Source organism: Scomber japonicus, chromosome 6 (genome assembly GCF_027409825.1).
Source record: "Scomber japonicus isolate fScoJap1 chromosome 6, fScoJap1.pri, whole genome shotgun sequence".
Taxonomy (NCBI): domain Eukaryota; kingdom Metazoa; phylum Chordata; class Actinopteri; order Scombriformes; family Scombridae; genus Scomber; species Scomber japonicus.
Window position 1 is genome coordinate 21,149,763 of NC_070583.1, and position 17,390 is coordinate 21,167,152.

At 39.9% G+C, this 17,390-nt stretch overlaps 1 protein-coding gene across 1 annotated transcript in view; it reads right to left on the reverse strand.

Annotated features, from left to right (window-relative positions):
• Nucleotides 1-377: 377 nt before the first annotated feature.
• frem2b (FRAS1 related extracellular matrix 2b) overlaps nucleotides 378-17,390 on the reverse strand; it is a 59,309-nt gene continuing 42,296 nt past the window's right edge. The window contains exons 7-24 of the mRNA XM_053320447.1: nucleotides 11,020-11,169; nucleotides 9,932-10,141; nucleotides 9,634-9,831; nucleotides 9,372-9,536; nucleotides 8,857-9,039; nucleotides 8,635-8,765; nucleotides 8,350-8,505; nucleotides 7,786-8,089; nucleotides 7,464-7,595; nucleotides 6,903-7,234; nucleotides 4,379-4,571; nucleotides 4,136-4,240; nucleotides 3,644-3,771; nucleotides 3,409-3,543; nucleotides 3,037-3,163; nucleotides 2,134-2,321; nucleotides 1,892-2,038; nucleotides 378-1,065 (exon numbers count right to left, since the gene is read on the reverse strand). Of these exons, the coding sequence (XP_053176422.1) occupies nucleotides 559-1,065; nucleotides 1,892-2,038; nucleotides 2,134-2,321; nucleotides 3,037-3,163; nucleotides 3,409-3,543; nucleotides 3,644-3,771; nucleotides 4,136-4,240; nucleotides 4,379-4,571; nucleotides 6,903-7,234; nucleotides 7,464-7,595; nucleotides 7,786-8,089; nucleotides 8,350-8,505; nucleotides 8,635-8,765; nucleotides 8,857-9,039; nucleotides 9,372-9,536; nucleotides 9,634-9,831; nucleotides 9,932-10,141; nucleotides 11,020-11,169 (3,491 nt within the window). The 3' untranslated portion in view covers nucleotides 378-558. The remainder of the gene's footprint in view (nucleotides 1,066-1,891; nucleotides 2,039-2,133; nucleotides 2,322-3,036; nucleotides 3,164-3,408; nucleotides 3,544-3,643; nucleotides 3,772-4,135; nucleotides 4,241-4,378; nucleotides 4,572-6,902; nucleotides 7,235-7,463; nucleotides 7,596-7,785; nucleotides 8,090-8,349; nucleotides 8,506-8,634; nucleotides 8,766-8,856; nucleotides 9,040-9,371; nucleotides 9,537-9,633; nucleotides 9,832-9,931; nucleotides 10,142-11,019; nucleotides 11,170-17,390) is intronic.

Sequence of the window (17,390 nt, forward strand, 5' to 3'; positions counted from 1 at the left end):
GACAATCATAACATACATTATAAAACCTTAAAATCCTGTAATTTCTTAGGCACAGACTGAATCTAAGGACAAATAATTCTCTATCAGAACAGACAGGTTTGCCAGTGTGAGCAAACTATGGACAGTGTTGTAATGCAGCAGATCAAACAAACAAAACCTGTTATTGATAACTACTACAGTATGTAAAATATCCAGCTTCTCTTGACCTTCTCAGTAAAACACCAGATACCATTCAAGTTAAGAGGCATTTCCTGTAGCACCTTTGGAAATGAAATCACACCTTTTTTGGATTAAGTGGCATCAAAAGCAAATCAATAAGTGAGTGCTGATAACACAACAAGTGCCTTTAAACAGCTACTAACACAGTCAGTGTCCTAGTTAGTGACCATATGTCTCCCTGGCCATGGAAGTGATGCAGTATTTCAGGTAGATTTCTGAATGGAATCAAAGCTCTTGTAGTTTGTGTCGCTTCACACACAATCTTCAATTTTTATCTAAATGTGAGGCACTTGCAAAATAAAAATGTTAACTAAAAATCTCAATCATCAGTCTTTTTTGTTAGACCTCTGAGCTGTCACTGTTACTGAGGCCTTGTGTCATCATAGGCTCTGTGCTGCTGGAGCTCGTGGGTACATCCTTTTTCTCCCGCTTGGACCGAACCAGCAACACCACCACAATGATGATGAGCACCGTGAGCAGCAGCCCGACAAAGACACCAATGATCAACACTAGTCTGTCGTCACTGTCGTCTTTCTGGTTGAGCTCACGGGGAATGATCCCTTTGGTGAAGATCTCCCTCTCTGGGCTGGTCCTCCTCTGGCTGCTCTGATCCAGCGCGATGTGCAAGATGTTGGTGCCACGATTGTTGCTCACGCCAATATCCTCTATGATGTCTGGCACATCATTGGCAGATCTTCTGTGGCGATTTTGACCCTTTAGTTGCACATTTGTGTGCTGGCTTAATGAATGGTACTCCAGGCTTCTCTTCCCTATGCCCCGGTTAGCGTTGTCCCGAGAACGGACTGTGTAGATAGTGTGAATGTACCACTCTCTCCCTGCGGACACCTGGAAAGAGCAACAGTTATTGTTTTCAAAATGATACCTGTAGCTCATTTTTATGGTGCAGCTTTTTGTAGAGCACCAATTTCCTTGTTGAACAATAAGAGTTCAGCAATAAAAGAAGAAGATCCACCATAAAACACTGTTAGAAATAAAAAACACTATCAATGTGAATTCTCTTCTTGGACCCATTTTAATGATTGTTATTTTTCTGCATTCCTGTAAAATTGCCAAAATATAAACAATATCCGGTAACCTCAAATGTATAACTCCAGTGTATTTATATGTATTTTGAAAGGAGAAAAGTTTTCTGCTGTTGGAAAATACTCATTAGGCTTGTAGACATTCTCATACTGACACTTTAACAAGGCAAGAAAAGTCAGACTCACTGACAAGAAGAAGCAATCAGTACTTGATGAAAAGAGGAGAGTCTGAATCATGCAGTGTATATATATATGATCCTGTCATCGGAGACCATATAAAGGACAGCTGCCACAGTGACAAGACTGTTAACTTTCAATAAGACTTCTATGTGCGGGGATGCAGAAAGTGTCAGGTTATAGATTTTTTTCTCAGCTTGTTAAGAAGATAAAGTAAAATATCAAAAGAAAAAAAGCATCTTTTAATGTAACTTTCTATGACTCATGTACAGTACAGTGTGTTTTTATCCTGCGTTTCCACTTGGTCTTGACTCAGTAGGAAAAAATGTAAATTCCAGCACAAAATAACTAGAAAATAACCAGAAAATAACCCAGATTGTTGAAATATGAGAATGTGTAGCATTTGAAAGTTTGTATTGAAGGTGTTTCTTGTACCAAGCCTACAAACTGACCTGGAAGAGAGCTGAGGAATCCATTCTGAAACCATCTGACCCAGGTTGTCTCACTAGAGCTAAAGCGCCGGGGTCGTCCACTGCCAGGAAGGCGTTGAAAGCTACATTTCCAAATGACTTAGCTTGGGTCTCAGGCTGGGCCTTGTCCTTGTGTGGATAGATCAAATAGAAAGGAATATTTAGGTTTGGAAGGACACAAATCATATGTGACATGATGATAAATATATTGCTGTTACACTTACAATTATTTTGAATCTGTAGAGTAGAGATGGAGCATCAGCCAGACAGCCAAATTCAAAGTTGCTGGGGTTGTATTTTGGGACGTATCCATCAGCTCCAGTACAGAGGAAGACTTTCTCTATATTACAAATAAAAGAGTCGCCCAAATTCTGCACTGGATCCACCATCACTCGGCCGTAGATTAAATCCCCTAAAGGAAGAGAAATACAGTTTTCATCATGGCAAAACTCATTGCATGTATATAAACTTCATGGTTTAGTTGGAAGTCGTACAGAGGAACTCCACTGATATCCACTAATGCAGTTCTCTCAAATAACTTATTTAGCTTAGACTACAACAACAACCTCAGCTAAATATGTTTTGTCAGTCTTCACAAAAAAGCATACTAAATTCACTTTGACAGCAGCTTCAAGGATTTTATAAGACTTTCAAGAATTTAGGTTCTCATTAGTACAGTAGCTTGTTTTGGGGATAAGACATGAAAGAGGTCAAAATGACACTTCATGGAGGCCTATTTTATATTTTATTTTTATCATGGAGAGTCACAAAATAATGGGGGAACATGTCTGCTATATATAGCACATTTACAGCCAACCTTGTCTTGTGCTATTTCAAATCCTCAAACATCCAAGAGCATTTGGCATTTTATAACTGCATGTCAAGATTCAAGATTCAAGATTCAAGAACTTTATTTGTCATTTGTCATTTGTGCATGCACACATAGGAACTCTTGTGCCGTCATTTGTTCAGAGAGTCAACTTAAAAAGACACACAAAAAAGACACATAAATCTATAAAACATATACCTCTCTAGAAATAATAAAAGTGCATAAAACCCTATATAAAGGGAAAGTGAGAGCAGTGTAAATTGCACAGGTATATTGCACATTTATGTTACTGCTTTACCCTGTGAGAAGGCAGTGTCACTCTCTTGTCCAAAGCCCATGGAGCCATCTGAGAGCCAGAGTGTCCTTTTAGCAAGTAAAATCATCTGTGTGTTCAGGCTGAACTCAGCAGCCACAGGGTCGCTAACCTGGAAACACATGACACAAACACAAACAGACAAATTCAAGCAAGGTTAAAAATACAAGGTGACACAAAGTGAACAATCTTTATTGAGCCCGTCAACACAACCACTAAGTGTTGAAACTATTACTTTCATATTTCTTTCCTTATTTTAGTCCATATTTGGTTGCTTATCCTAGTTTTGCTGACTGAATTGCTCTAAAGGGATTTAAAAAAAGCTTATTTTTGTGATTTTAAATGAGTTGATATTACCTGCTGAAATCGGATGTCCAAGTCAAAGGTAAGAGGCTCTCTGGGATTGCAGACAGGAGGGATGGTGTACTCCAGGCTGATAGGAGATGTACAGGCGATCAGCTTCACTGTGTACGTACCAGAGTAGTCACGCACCTGATAGGAAAAATCATGTCCAGTAAGAATTAGGTTTAGAAAACAGAAAAGAAAAAAAAAACAGTTAAACTGCTCTTTTGAGAACAAAATGTTTCCTCACAGCAAAATCAGAAACAAATGTCCACTGCTGGATGGGCTGGTTGTAGGTTGGCTCATTCCTCACAAGACTGAGGTTAAAGGTCAAACCAGGGTGGTCCGGACACATGACCATGGAGGTGAGGGTTGAAGCTGATAAGAATTTCATTGATTACATTACATGATATGTACCAGTATAATCACAATACTAAAATACTGTAAATGTGTTTTAAATATGCAATATGACAAATATCATATAAATCATAATATCATACAAAGCATTTGTGAAATTATTAATTATCATCTAAAAGCTGAGTGAATTCTCTTCTACATTAAACATGTTCTATAACAGTGCATGCAAAGCTTTTTTCTCTTAATTTCTTCTTTTTTTTTTTTTTTTAGAGCTGTGGGTTATTTAAATATATGTATATATATTATTATGACGTGCAATAAAGCAGCATTATATACCACATAAAATTCAGAAACTGCTACACCTCTACAGTATACTGTAACATACCTGGATGCCCAAAGACAAACAGGCCTCTGAATCGAGCCTCAGTGCGGAAGTTGACTACTAGTCGTCCCTGGTCATTTATACGCATGCTAGTTGGGTACAGGGCACCTGCAAAGACAGGCACAGACAGCGTTAATTTGGCTACTTAATGAATTTACAATATGTCATTCATTAATAAATTAATAATAATAAATATAGTTTAAAGTAGTCCTCAATTTTGTGTTGGAGACTAATGTTAAATCTTACCTTGCAATTCTGCCTCAGGTGGGCTACCGATACCATCCCTCCATAAGATGGCAGTGTCGTACACAAATGTGAGCCTCAGCTCTGACTGCAAGTCAAAGTGCTGCCATCCCCCTGCTCCCACAGGGGAGTGGAAGACATAGGACACATAAAGTGGAACTCGTAAGGTCACATAGGACTGGACCAAATTCAACACCTGCAGTGAAAACCAACATACTGTGTCAGAGTATTTGTACTTCACAGTTTAACAACCTTGATACAGTAATAGCAAGCCTTAAAAAATCATGTACAGCACCTCTGAGAAGAACAATATTCTGTCAATAAAGATGATATAAGCACGTTCAGTACTGAATACTGTAGTGCTTTATTAAGTCCACAGACTGAATAGAACCTATAGCACACATTACTGGGAAATAATGCATATAACTCCAAGGGGGTATCATTATGTTTGCTTGACAGTTTACAGCTATTAGATTTAATGTGTTCATGGGCTTATTACAGATTAGGTACAGAACTTCAATTGAAAATCAAATTTGTCAAAATCATGATGTATTGCTGTTTTTACTCAGCCAAAAATGCTTATTTACATGTGTTAAGGACATTCCTCCAAACTTTTCTTCTCTAAAAAGAGATGTCCTAAAATGCACAAAGGATTCCAAGTGGTGAAAGTCCTCAGAGGGAGCACACTCTCTGGTATCTGCACTTTCCTCTGACCTGTGAAAGGTACCTGCCTGCACCGGCACTACGTACATGTGGAGACGTGCCTATGCCTCTGGGTGCTGAGAGCTCAGGGAAATGATTTGCAGAATGGCCCTCTGACACAACCTGCTGGGCTTTAATAGATTCCTGTGGTGGTGTTAAGCTGGGCACAAAGCCCCACACTGACACAACACTGGTCTCGACCTGAACAGAGTTGTCTCCTCTCAGCCTGTCTGTCCACTTAGATGTACACTCAGGTCACAGTGTTCCCACAAACAAAGACCGTTTCTCTTTCCATTGATCCTGCCTTACAGATCCTGAAACTAAACCTGTGACGCCTCAGTCTACGCATCTACATACCGTCTTTTGCTCTGTTCAAGAGTAACCATAGCAACAAAATCTACATACAGAACAGTATAAGAGCTGAATGTACACCGTGTGATGAAAAGACACTAGAGACAAGAAGATTGCAAGATATTTATTGATCAGGCCTCAATAGATAGATGGTCAAAATCATTCATCTTCTTTTCCTTTTTTTTTTGACTTATTGGATTATCTCTGATCAATATGGCTCCTAATCAATAAAGAAGTGCAGTCTATCCGGACCAATTATTGCAAAGCATGTATGTGATCAATTTCTGACCTCAGGGTATTACTGCTGACTGAGGTGAATTAATATCAGCGGCTTTCTTGTCAAGACATGTTTATTACTGCTGTATTGACATTTACATCATGTGGCTGCAGGCAACACTTGCTGAGTGAAGGCATCATCTGGGTGATGTCTTTGCTATTTATAAAATATATAATGAATGCTCTTGTTTTATTGATGGTGACTGTTTAGCCCCTGTGTATTGTACTAATTTTACAAGCTTTTTCTGTGTTTTGTATGTCATCAGTCTTGTGCTTGTGTTTTATTTATAGTTTGTATGTGATTACACTTTTTACACTTTTTGTTATATGGTTGTCTTGGTTGTGTATTTGCAGGGCTTTTGTCATCAGTTGGTTTTTCATGCTAAAATAAGACTAACTATCTATTATATAAACTAAAAATGAGAAACTCCTATTATAATAACAAACCAGTACATAGTACATTCTTATATACCTTCAGAGCATAAACATATTTGCTAGTGCTGTAGGGCTTTAATTAATAATCCTCAGTACGGCGCGTAGAGGAGGTTTTCACTGCGATGTGCCCTGTGCACTCTTTCAGTTCTCCTTTATCAACACTCTACCATAATTAACTGCAAGTCAACTAACAGTAGGTTTCCAAGGTGAATGCAAATGTTAGATGCTGTAAGGCTTGTGCATTAGGAGGACTACGACGGGCTTCCAGTTCCACATATAATAGCTGCTACTGCTAAGAGAGAACACATTGTGCACATGGAAAAACAGACTAACAAAGATTTTTATGAGGCTGCTGGTCATTGACTTGCCACTTTGACAAGACAAATAACTGCTCCTACTGGGAGTTAAAGGAAACAGGGTGTTGGGTTAGTCATTACTACGGATGTTGACATGGGTCTCCAGACAATAATGGATAACTCCTCTACAGGCTAGTATTTACTTTAGGATTTTTGAAGGAAAACAAAGTCAGAAAGCAAGGTTTTCATATGCTTGTAAATTATTAATTAGAATTGAAAATCCCAGAGGATTTTAGAATAAAAATGGGCAAGACTTGTTATAGGACAAAGCAGATCAGTAACTGCTGAGTTCACATTCCTGCTCTCAAGGGGGTCTTCAGCTTTATTAACTGACTCCTCGCACTTCATGTCTAGTGATGACAAATAGGGTCAGAGGTGAACTAAAGTTCAAAGGTGGGGTTCCTTACCTGTCCATCAGTCCCAATGTTGCCTCCACAATCACTGAGCAGCTCAGACATGTCATAGTAGCTGCTAAATTCCCACAAACAAGCCTCCAAATTGAGATTTCTGTAGAATCGTAGTGTACTGAATCCTCTGAGGGAAGTGCTGTATTGGTAAGGCGATGTCTCTCCAATCACTTCTGGATTTTTGGTGGCCTCAGTGAGGAAGCCATAGCGAGTCTTGACTTCAGCATAGTCCAACAAATTGGAGCAGCGATGGTTGCCAACACGAGTACCATCAGGGCTCAGCGTGAGCTCAAAGTTAGACAAGGATCTGGTGGATACTACAGGCAACATACCTGAGGGAGTATATATACACATAGCAGTTAGAAAGTGGAAGCGAAAGACTGTAAATTATCAATAAAGGAAAAACTAACTGATGTAGCTTCTTAGTAAAATAATTTGGTTGATTAGTTACACGGGACAAGATTGCCCAGCTCAGGAGGGTTGTTAAACTGACAACCTGCTGGTTTTGAGATAGTTTATTAGAGAAGCAATATTTTCACTAAACTCTGCTTTCTTATGTACCATCAATGTGAGGCATGGTGATCGTTAGCTTGATGAGGTTGGGGTGGTCTGTGTCTTCTGCTCCAGTGTACCGTAGCTTGGCAGAGAAGGGCTCAGCCCCCACAGTGCCTACAACACCAGGCTGACACATTCCTGCATAAACACCATGACAAACAAAACATTAAAAAAAATGTCCCCAACAAATCCACCACAGAAAAGTATTTTATCTTTTAGTTTTCTGTCAGAGCAAAAACAGCAAGTACTGCAGTGGGAGAGGAAAACACTGCCAGCAGCTGCTTATCGTGTTAAGCCATTTCCATAAGAGGAAAGAAGCTGCACTCACCCTCATCCATGCTGATGGACACTATGGGGCTACTGAGCTCCAGTCCTTCATCTCCATTAGAGTTCACAGCCCTTGCGGCACACTGAACCCTAGAACCATGCTGGAAGTAGACTGAATCCAGAGTGATGAGCTTGGATGAGGTGAAGAAGGTATCAAAGTCAACTTCCCTCATTGGACTGGTGACGCCATCTGAGCCTGTTGGGGCACTGACAAGCCAACGGTAACGGGTCAGGGTGTTGTTGATGTTCTCACTCACACAGATAGAACCTGTTTTGTCATAGTCTGGATGCTTGGGGTTACAGGCCTGAAAAAAACAGAAAGAAAATGCTTGTCAGTGAAATCCATGCTAAAATCATTCTGCAGTGCTGATGAGCCCTCAAGGTAGCTGGTAACTGAGCAAAGTATGCACATCTGTCAAATACTATCTAACTGATAGCATTGACCTGTTTTCAAACTTCACTTGTGAGACAAAAAGCTTCACAAAATAAATCATTAGTAGAGTTAATGACTAAAAAATAAGTCACTAAGTATTCATTAGTCAGATTATTATCAGTTGGGACATACAGTGACACAAATAACAGGGTATCCAGCCACAGGGAGAGAGTCCCTGGTCCTATCGATGTCATCATAATGCAGGAGAGAAACCACTCTGGGCACTGAAGGGAAGGTGACATCTGCCATGCTGCTGGTTTCCTCTATATAGATTATGGCTTTGCTCATCTGTTGATTGACAAGAAAGGGCAAATAAGACGATGTTAATGTAGAACAAATTGCTGCTGTCTTGTAATGTGAGCCAGGTAGTTACACATCTGACAGTTAAATTATATGCAAATTCGGCTTAATTTTCACCTTTGTCTCTGCTACCATGTTCTCATCAGGCTTCAGGTGCACAGTGAGTGCCTCCCTCATTTCTCTAACACCATCATATAAAATCTCCACCTCCACATAGTGCTCTGTGTCACCTTCTTTGAACACAATTTCTGCAGAGAAATAAATAAATTTAATAAACATTTCTTCAGGACACTTCAGAACTTTCCAGTTCTAATAAAAGCACAGTCTAGCAGCACTCACCCTCGGATATAGGATGATAGTCTTCCCCAGAAGTAGCAGATCCATCCTTGGTGTGAATTCGAACAACAGAAACCTTGGAGGTGTCTCCAACACGCAGCACTGGAATCTTCACCACAGATATTTGGCCACTTTCCTTTGGTTCATTCACACTGAATTTGGTCTCCCCAAATTTAATAATAGCCTCTGAGAAAGCATGACATAGTCAAAATCATGTTAGTAAACTGTAACTGTGGCATGCCATGGATTAAAGCATGTGTGTGCAACTATTCAAATATGAAGCCTTGCAGTGGTCATTCATATATAGGCAATGTGTTAGATTTGGGTACATGCAGATGAACAAGCTAAAACCAACACAGACCACACCAATATTATTTGACTTTATTCATTAACAAAATGTATGTCATTAGAATAAATTTAAACCATAAATTTACTCCATCATTTTAGCATTTTAATAACCATAAAATGTATGCTAACAGTAGCTTGAAACAGAACTATTGTAAACAACACATACTTACTGTCTGCATCATCATTTATCTTGATAAGTATTTCATTCTGCCCCCCAATAGATGCTCCAAATGGAGATTCACTTTTGGGCCTTCCCAACACAAGACGCAGCTCCTCCTCTTCTTCATGTTCCGTGTCATCAACTAGCACCAGAACACAAGGCTTTTCAATCTCTCCTGAGAAAAAAGCAAAGGGAAAATATATTAAGTAAAATGTCCTTTTAATTTATTTGAACAAGTCAAGCAAACTCAAACAGATATGTTATTACAACACCTGGTAAGAAGGTGATGATGGAGGCGTCGGTGTTAGGTCTCTCATTGAAATCCATCATGACCTGGGCTGTCCCCTGTCTGCTGTAGCATCGTACTGTGGACTTGTAGCTGATATCACCACTGCGGTATACAGTAGCCGAGATCTGTCCTGAGTTCTCATTGCCCACATACACAGCATCACGGAACTGCACCTTTGGCACTAAAACAACACAATTCAACCCATAAATCATCATGATCACGATCACTATAAATCACTAAATGTAAACACTTGAATAAATTCAATGAAGATAATCACTCACAGTCTGAAACAGAGTCATTGATGAAGATAGTAGCCTTGTTTGGCTCTCCAAGGATGCCATTCATGGGCATCCTGAGTACCAGCTCAAACTTCTCTGGCCCCTCCAGTACCGGCTGGCCCAAGTCATCCAAGATGGTCACACGAAACGTCTGCATGGTGACCCCCGGTGCGAAGTCCAGATTCCGGCTGATCCCCACGTAATCCACACCAGCTGCTCGACAACACAATATAGGTCAAGCACAGAGTGTTTATGGAATATAGTGGACATAACATAAATGGACAGTACTTTCTCTTATTTCAACAGCAGTTCTCATGTTACTTCATAATTCATTTGTGAATGTCAGGCAGCGAGCAAGATGAAAGGATATACCCCATGTGCTGACAAAATGACGCTTTCTATCTCATGGTCAATGGCCATGAACAGTTGGAATTTGTTACATGATAAAAGGAATGCTGCTAGAAACTGGATAGCTCCCAGAGCGCAAACAGGTTATTCATTTGCCATTCTTTGAAGAGATTGGGTATTGAGAGCTCACCCCTTGCCCATAGGCTTTTCTCATGTGGCCCAGTTATGTGAGTAAGTGTGGGCTTGCATTTCTATCATGCTGCATATGATTAGATGCTAGTTATTTTTACGGTTGTAATGCAGGCAAGAGCAGAGATGCTAAAAATCTATGCAAGGGGGAGAGGATTGCCTGGGGCAGGAGATAATAGACGCTGTAGGGAAACCTTGGGGAAATCGTAGCCAGACTTTAAGTCCAGAGCACTTACCAACATACAGAACAATCAGAATGCATTCCTAAAGCTCTGTCCTCACTCAAACCACTATTATCTTCATGTCACTGTGCATATCTAATACCTACAAGGCAATGGCCCAACAGTGAAGCCCTGTCTTTTCAAACCTAAAACAATGTTTACATTCCCCAGGTCATCCACCACACATATCCATTGTTAACATCTCCTTGGACTCGTGAGCTCAGGAAAACAGAGTGACAGGGTGACGACACAAGTCTATTGTTATGGTTTCCATTTCTCCAAGCACTAACTAGCTAAAGCTGGCCAAGAAAGGTGCCTTGCACAGACACATACCCTCAGCTGAGACAGGATCTGTCTTTCTCGAGCGCACTGTAACGGTTCCTCCTTTGGAAAGATCAGTTCCTGTCCTCCACACCTGCACTTCCACAAAGCCATCGCTCTCATCCACATGGTAGTCTGTGTTGCCAAAGTAGAAGACAGGAGCTGGAAAGAACAACAGGGGAAGAAATGAAGATTATGAAGAAAAGCACACAGGAGGATGTAATCCATAATCATCTTTTACTTGTTTCTAAACAGGATATTTGAATGCTTGGTGTAATTGCCGAGTTGAATCTGTAATAGCTAGCGTACTCTGGAAGATTAGCACTGATTACAGGAGAAATTGAAAAACCAACAGGTAGCCAAGGCTGTAATTGTACCCTTTAAACACTTTCTAACTTCCTGGAATGGTGTTTTAGGGGGATTTCTCCATCTACAAGTACTAAAAAAACAAAAAGCAACCTGAAGGCAGAGCTAATATTGATTTCCTAGTTTGGTCTGGATGAGCTTGTTGGTGTAGTTGACTTTAATAGTGATGGGTCTGAGAGGCAGACAGGAGGCCTGACAGGAGGTCTGGGGGATGTAGAGCTTGATGTGCCAGCCCAGGCCTGCCTGACTGCAATTAGTGGTTCTATGAGCTGAGATTCCACTGCAGCCAAACTCACCCACTGTTATTCTATTTAACCCCTTCAGACCCTGTTTCCTCTCAACAATGCATGTCATGCTGCTTGTAAAATGGTTGCTTAAGGGCTTGGACCTCAGTGAACGTTCCCTTTGGGAGGTGCAGTAGGCTACTGAAGCACTGTATGAACTGCCATCACAAAGAGACTATTTATGGACTTAAACTGCAGGGAGTCATTCACAGTCCATTATACAAATACAGAAATAACCTGAGGAACCAAGAGATGAAACCAATCCAAATAAGCAATTTTTAGCTCTGAAATGCACACATCCTTATAATTGATCAAATACATCATTGTTATGACTAACAGAGACAAGTAACTACTGAACAGTATAAACCTTATTCTTTTGAGAGAAACTGTGACCAAATAATGAATAAATTAAGTGATGGTCCATGGGAAGAGTTGTGGTTTCCATGACAATGGAGCTCAGCACCTACAAAGCGGTACTTAGCTCTTTCTCATCACACAGTGTGAGACAAAAAGGAGAGCTTGTATTTGGACCTGAGTGATAACTTAACTGAACAAAAACAAATCCATACTGTTGTAACTCCCTAAACACACACAACTATGTAGCTACTTTTGACTTCAACACTTTCGTCAAGTTTGCTGACAACACAGCTGTGGTGTGCCTGATCACAGATAATCATGACAAGACCTTTATCAAGACTGAAGAGCTGGCAGTGGATTTGGGAAAAAGCAATACCTCCTTTAATATCAGCAGGTCAGATAGCCTCAGTGGAAAGGGTGGACAGCTTCAAGTATCTTGGTGTCTACATCACCAAGGGCCTGACCTGAGTGCTGCATACTGGCTCAGTGGTGAGAAAGGCAAGGCAGAGACTGTTCCAATCCAAAACAGGAATTTCTACCTGTGCACCACCAAGAGACGAGAAACATCACTGCCTGGTACAAACAGCACTACAAGACCCTGCAAGGAGTGCTTTGTTTGGCTCAACATACAATAGGTGGTGCTTAGCCCTGCGTATAGGATATTTACACCAGGTGCTGCAAGAATAAGGCAAGGAGACTCATTAAGGATCCCAACAACCTGTATAGCAGTCTTTTCTCTCTGCTGCGGTCAGGAAGAAGTTACCGGATACACCAGGCCAGCACTGAGAGGCTGAAGAGCCTCTAATCAGGCCACTAAAATCCTAAATGAGGTCACTGCCTAAAACCCCAAAAATCATACATTATATTTATCAGTTACTATTCTGGTTCTATTTAAATTATTCTAATTAAATTTAATTAATTTCAAATTAAAAAACTGATAAGATTACATTTCACTGGGATTGCACTTTATATAATGACAAGTGGCAAATAAAACTTGACTGATTGACCGAATATGCTACATACAGTAATGAAACCAAAGTAAAGGAGCAAAGGAAGACACAGATTAACTGTGTAAAACTGTCAGTCAGCAGTGCTGCCAGGCACAATTACTGATCAGAAAAAAGCCTCTGTTTATCGTTTTGCACTATATAATTATAGTTCCAAGTAATACAGTCTCAATGATATGTCATACTGTATTTTGATATAGCCTCTCTTGGCAGTAACATCTCTCCATCCACAAGATATGACACGTTTTAAAAGGGAAATAGTCTTTTTAGGCAAACCCTTTGGATTTGTGGTTCTGAGAGCTGCATGTGTGGTTTAAGTGCAAGCAAAGGACACAAACCTTTATGCTTTAATCTGTCCTGAAAGCACAGCCAGAACAATGAGTGCTGCATCAAGAGGCTTGCAGCTGCCAGAATTTCTCCCCACAGAGAAACCAAACAAAGATGGTTTTGGCTGCCTGCACTGGGTCCCCAACATGAGGAGTAATCAGATCTAGTAGCCTGAGGTTGGCAGCCAGGCCCTGTTGTACTAGTCCAGTAATCAGATAAGGTTTGTGAAGCAGACAAATGGTGAGCTTCAAAGAGCTACGGCCCATTAACTGAAAGGTAAACCGTTGGCTCCTGGATTTCATCAGTCGAGCCAGCAGCAGACTACACCTCCAAATAGCACATTTAAGGTTACCTGGATATAAGTGGAGATTATCCAGATTTAGACCTACATATAATGTCAAATTATGTCAAATATAATAACTCTAATTCATATAAAAAACAACGTTTCTGAATTCATAGAATTATATATAGCATACTTTATTTGTGTTGACAAATGGTTTGATAGGTCTGTGAAGTTACATAACAATGGAAATACTGATAAAAAAGAAACTACTGTGATTTTTCCTTCTTAGAAATAATAAATACATAACCACAAGTCAGAAATAAGAGCAACTTAATATATTAATTATACCTGTCAATTTACTGTGCAATATGCCAGAATCAAAAAGCGAACGATATCTTTACTGTTGCATACTGTACCTTTGAACATAAAATAAAGAAAGAGGCACAAGGAGAGACACCATCATCCCTGAGGGGACTGCTACACTCAAACTGACTGTTTGATTTCACTTGAACTTTGCATGACATTCCCACAGCGCTAAGTGGCTTCTCTAATGGTGAGATTCAACTAAGCCCTGGTAAATTCTCCTTTACCCAACGCCTGCTCAACGAATCTATCTCAAGCAGCAAAAAGCATTCAACAGTAGCTCCATATTCAGCAAAGAATCATCTACAATAATAATCATCAACCATTGTCAGAAACAGAGACATTTTCAAAACAGGCTCTGGATTGAGTGTTTTAAGACTGTTGATGAAAGTCAGCACCTCTCTGCTTAAGTACTTTGGACATCTGTTTATATCAGAATGAATGAGAATCCAGGTGAGACATAATGACAGGGTACGTGGGTTCCCCCTGGATTCATCCCCATCCAGGATATACAGCACATACACAGGACCCGCCCATCTTTAAAACAGCTCATAATCATACCTTTAGAACCAGAGCAAAATTTACAGGCAACTGACACAAGACTATAAATACGCAAGGAGACTCCTGCTGTACAAGTATTCTCATGTCTTACGCCCCCAACCACCAAAACATTTTCCCGGATGCAGAGTCAGTATCAAACAGCTATTACCGCTGCAAGAAAGGACACGTTTCTCTAAACCCGTCTCAGGCGAAAGCCACAGTGGAAACTGTTCGGATGTGGCCATTTATGTACAGATGGTCTGCTGTTGGGAAAATAGCAGGTATTCTGAGGACAGCTTTCCATGCTTGAACTGTAGCATGCATGGACTAGTTGTAAACTTTTCATGCCAAGTTGCCATGAGATTTATCTTAATGCAGAGAAAAGGGTATTCATAATTTATGTTCCTGCTGTAAAAAAAAGTGGTAAACTGTGTTAGCAGCATCTTGTGCCTTGGAAGGCTTAGAGTGTGTGTGTGTGTGTGTGTGTGTGTGTGTGTGTGTGTGTGTGTGTGTGTGTGTGTGTGTGTGTGTGTGTGACAACAAGGGTATGATAATACATTAGGCAGAGTGTTGAGAGTTCCCTATAATATATAAACAACAAACAGATGTAACCTTTTGGACTCATGCACATACACTTTCCTGCTAATTACCGCACCACCTTTTCATGTATTATTGACCTTGTCTATTATAACCTCCTTTTGTTGTTTACTTTATCCTTCAAAGCTGTGTTTTGCTATCATTTAGATTCTGTGTGTCATTCGTGTTGTGCCCTTACTTGTTATTTTGATTTTAATTGATTGTTCCATGCTATTATTTGCTTTTCAGTTAGATTTCTTTCCACCTCTTTGCCCTCTCCAATTTAGTTGTTTTTGCCATTGCACACTCCTACACTGTGTACAGTTCCATGTGCCTTCTCAGATAGCATGGTTGGATTATCCTGGGTAAGGGTACCAGAGGGCAAAATGAGCTGTGCTCTCTATTCCTCCCGGTCTGTTTTTAATGTGCGTGGTTTGTTGCATGGTAATTTATCATTTTAGGAAAACACACCATGTAAGCACAGTTCTAAAACCATTTAAAAATCAATCAAGGTCTTAACTGCACGGGGACGCTCCAATACAGGATCTCAAGATAATAAAACAGAGTAGGAACCACCCTAAGGCATCTCAGCATATCTGCTGAGATGGTCAGTTGATATTATGGTTTAGTGGCGCATATTCTCAAAAAAAGACTATTAACATGCAAGGCATCACACTATCCCTCTGAGACAGCAGTGCTGGAATGAGTTTTGCTTTGGATTACATAATAGTCTAGTGAACTTTTTCACAGCAACCTATGTTCAATCTCACCTTAGCCTACACCGTTTTTATGCAACTAAAATATGGTAAGAAATACATTCCCTCTTCTCATCAGGGTACTTCCAGTGGTCCACCAATAAGCGGCTAAAAAGGTTTGACTCTTACACTGTAACCAATCAACCAACCAAGCAGTGAATATGTTTTTTAAAGGTTTGAAAGAGAATCAATTCATGCCCTATTACATCCAATACGCTACTAACATACAAATAGACAGCACCGCAGCAGAGTGAGGCTTTGTGTGCTAGGCTTATTTCCAAAGTATTTAGTATGCCTTTCACTCCCAAAGCAAAACCTTAACCAGCTATTTGTTTATGTCCAAGTCATCAGTCAGATCTTAGTGGATGTGCAGGAAAAGCAGGCTGTTAAACTCTTTGTCTGTCATTGTAGACTGGATACAACCAAGATCCTCCTCTTGCTCTTGCTGAACAGACAAAATGAACAATCAGCAGAGTAGAAAGTGCAGCAAACAGACAATGATTCCTCACCACTTTTGTGCAGAATGTCAACTGTGCTTTTGTTTGTTTGTTTGTTTGATTTAAGCATCTGGACAGACTTGAAGTTCAGCAGTTTGAAAATGGACCCTAAATAAACTTCAAGCTACCTTTTTAATATTTATTATATACATTATTATTATATTATATATATTATACACATGATGCAGATCTCTCATTTTTTATATTTTTTTGTTTAGTGATATCACAATATATACCATGAGCACATAGAAATGTATCATCCGTCAGTAATTGTGACTGTTTACACCAAGGTAACTATCCCTTTAATATTGGTGCTCAGTACTCACCAACAACATGATGGAGCTGTAGAGCAACCTCAGGCCACACATCAATATCCAACTGACCTCCTGGGTTAGGTTTGTGATGACCCCTGGTGTCATCTTTGTTTGCTGTGTGTTTCACCCACCTGTTCTACTTTTGTAGGTGATTGTTAACATGATTGGGAACACCCTCAGGTTATTTCAGTCCTGCATAGATCACTCTCTGTCTCTGATTTCTTGCCACTCTTTCCTGGGTTTGGTTTAGTTATGCTGTTTTACAACTAAATGTTTTGTTTTGCACGCAACAACACCCATACACATATCCTCCAATCATGCACATTACATCCACTGACTCTGTTATCCACACTCCATATTGCGAATATTTAGTATTTTTTTTAGTATTAAGTTTTTGTTGTTGTTTCTTTGTTTGTTTGGTCTAATTTGGTTGATTGTGTTAAATAAGTTAGTCAGTCAAAGCTAGCATGAGTAAATTGATGAGTAGCTCTCTGCAACGCACAGTGATAATATAAAATATAAAATTACACTTACAACAATAGAGCATTTTGTCTGACTCATAAATAGACAAAATGTGAGTGCACTTCTGTAAATGAACACAGGGCATGCAGACTACATGCATCTGAAGTCAAAATAAGTTGCAAAACATTTCCAGTACTCAATGATTATTATTTACACTTTTCAGTTTCAGTAAATGTACAAGATTTAACCCAT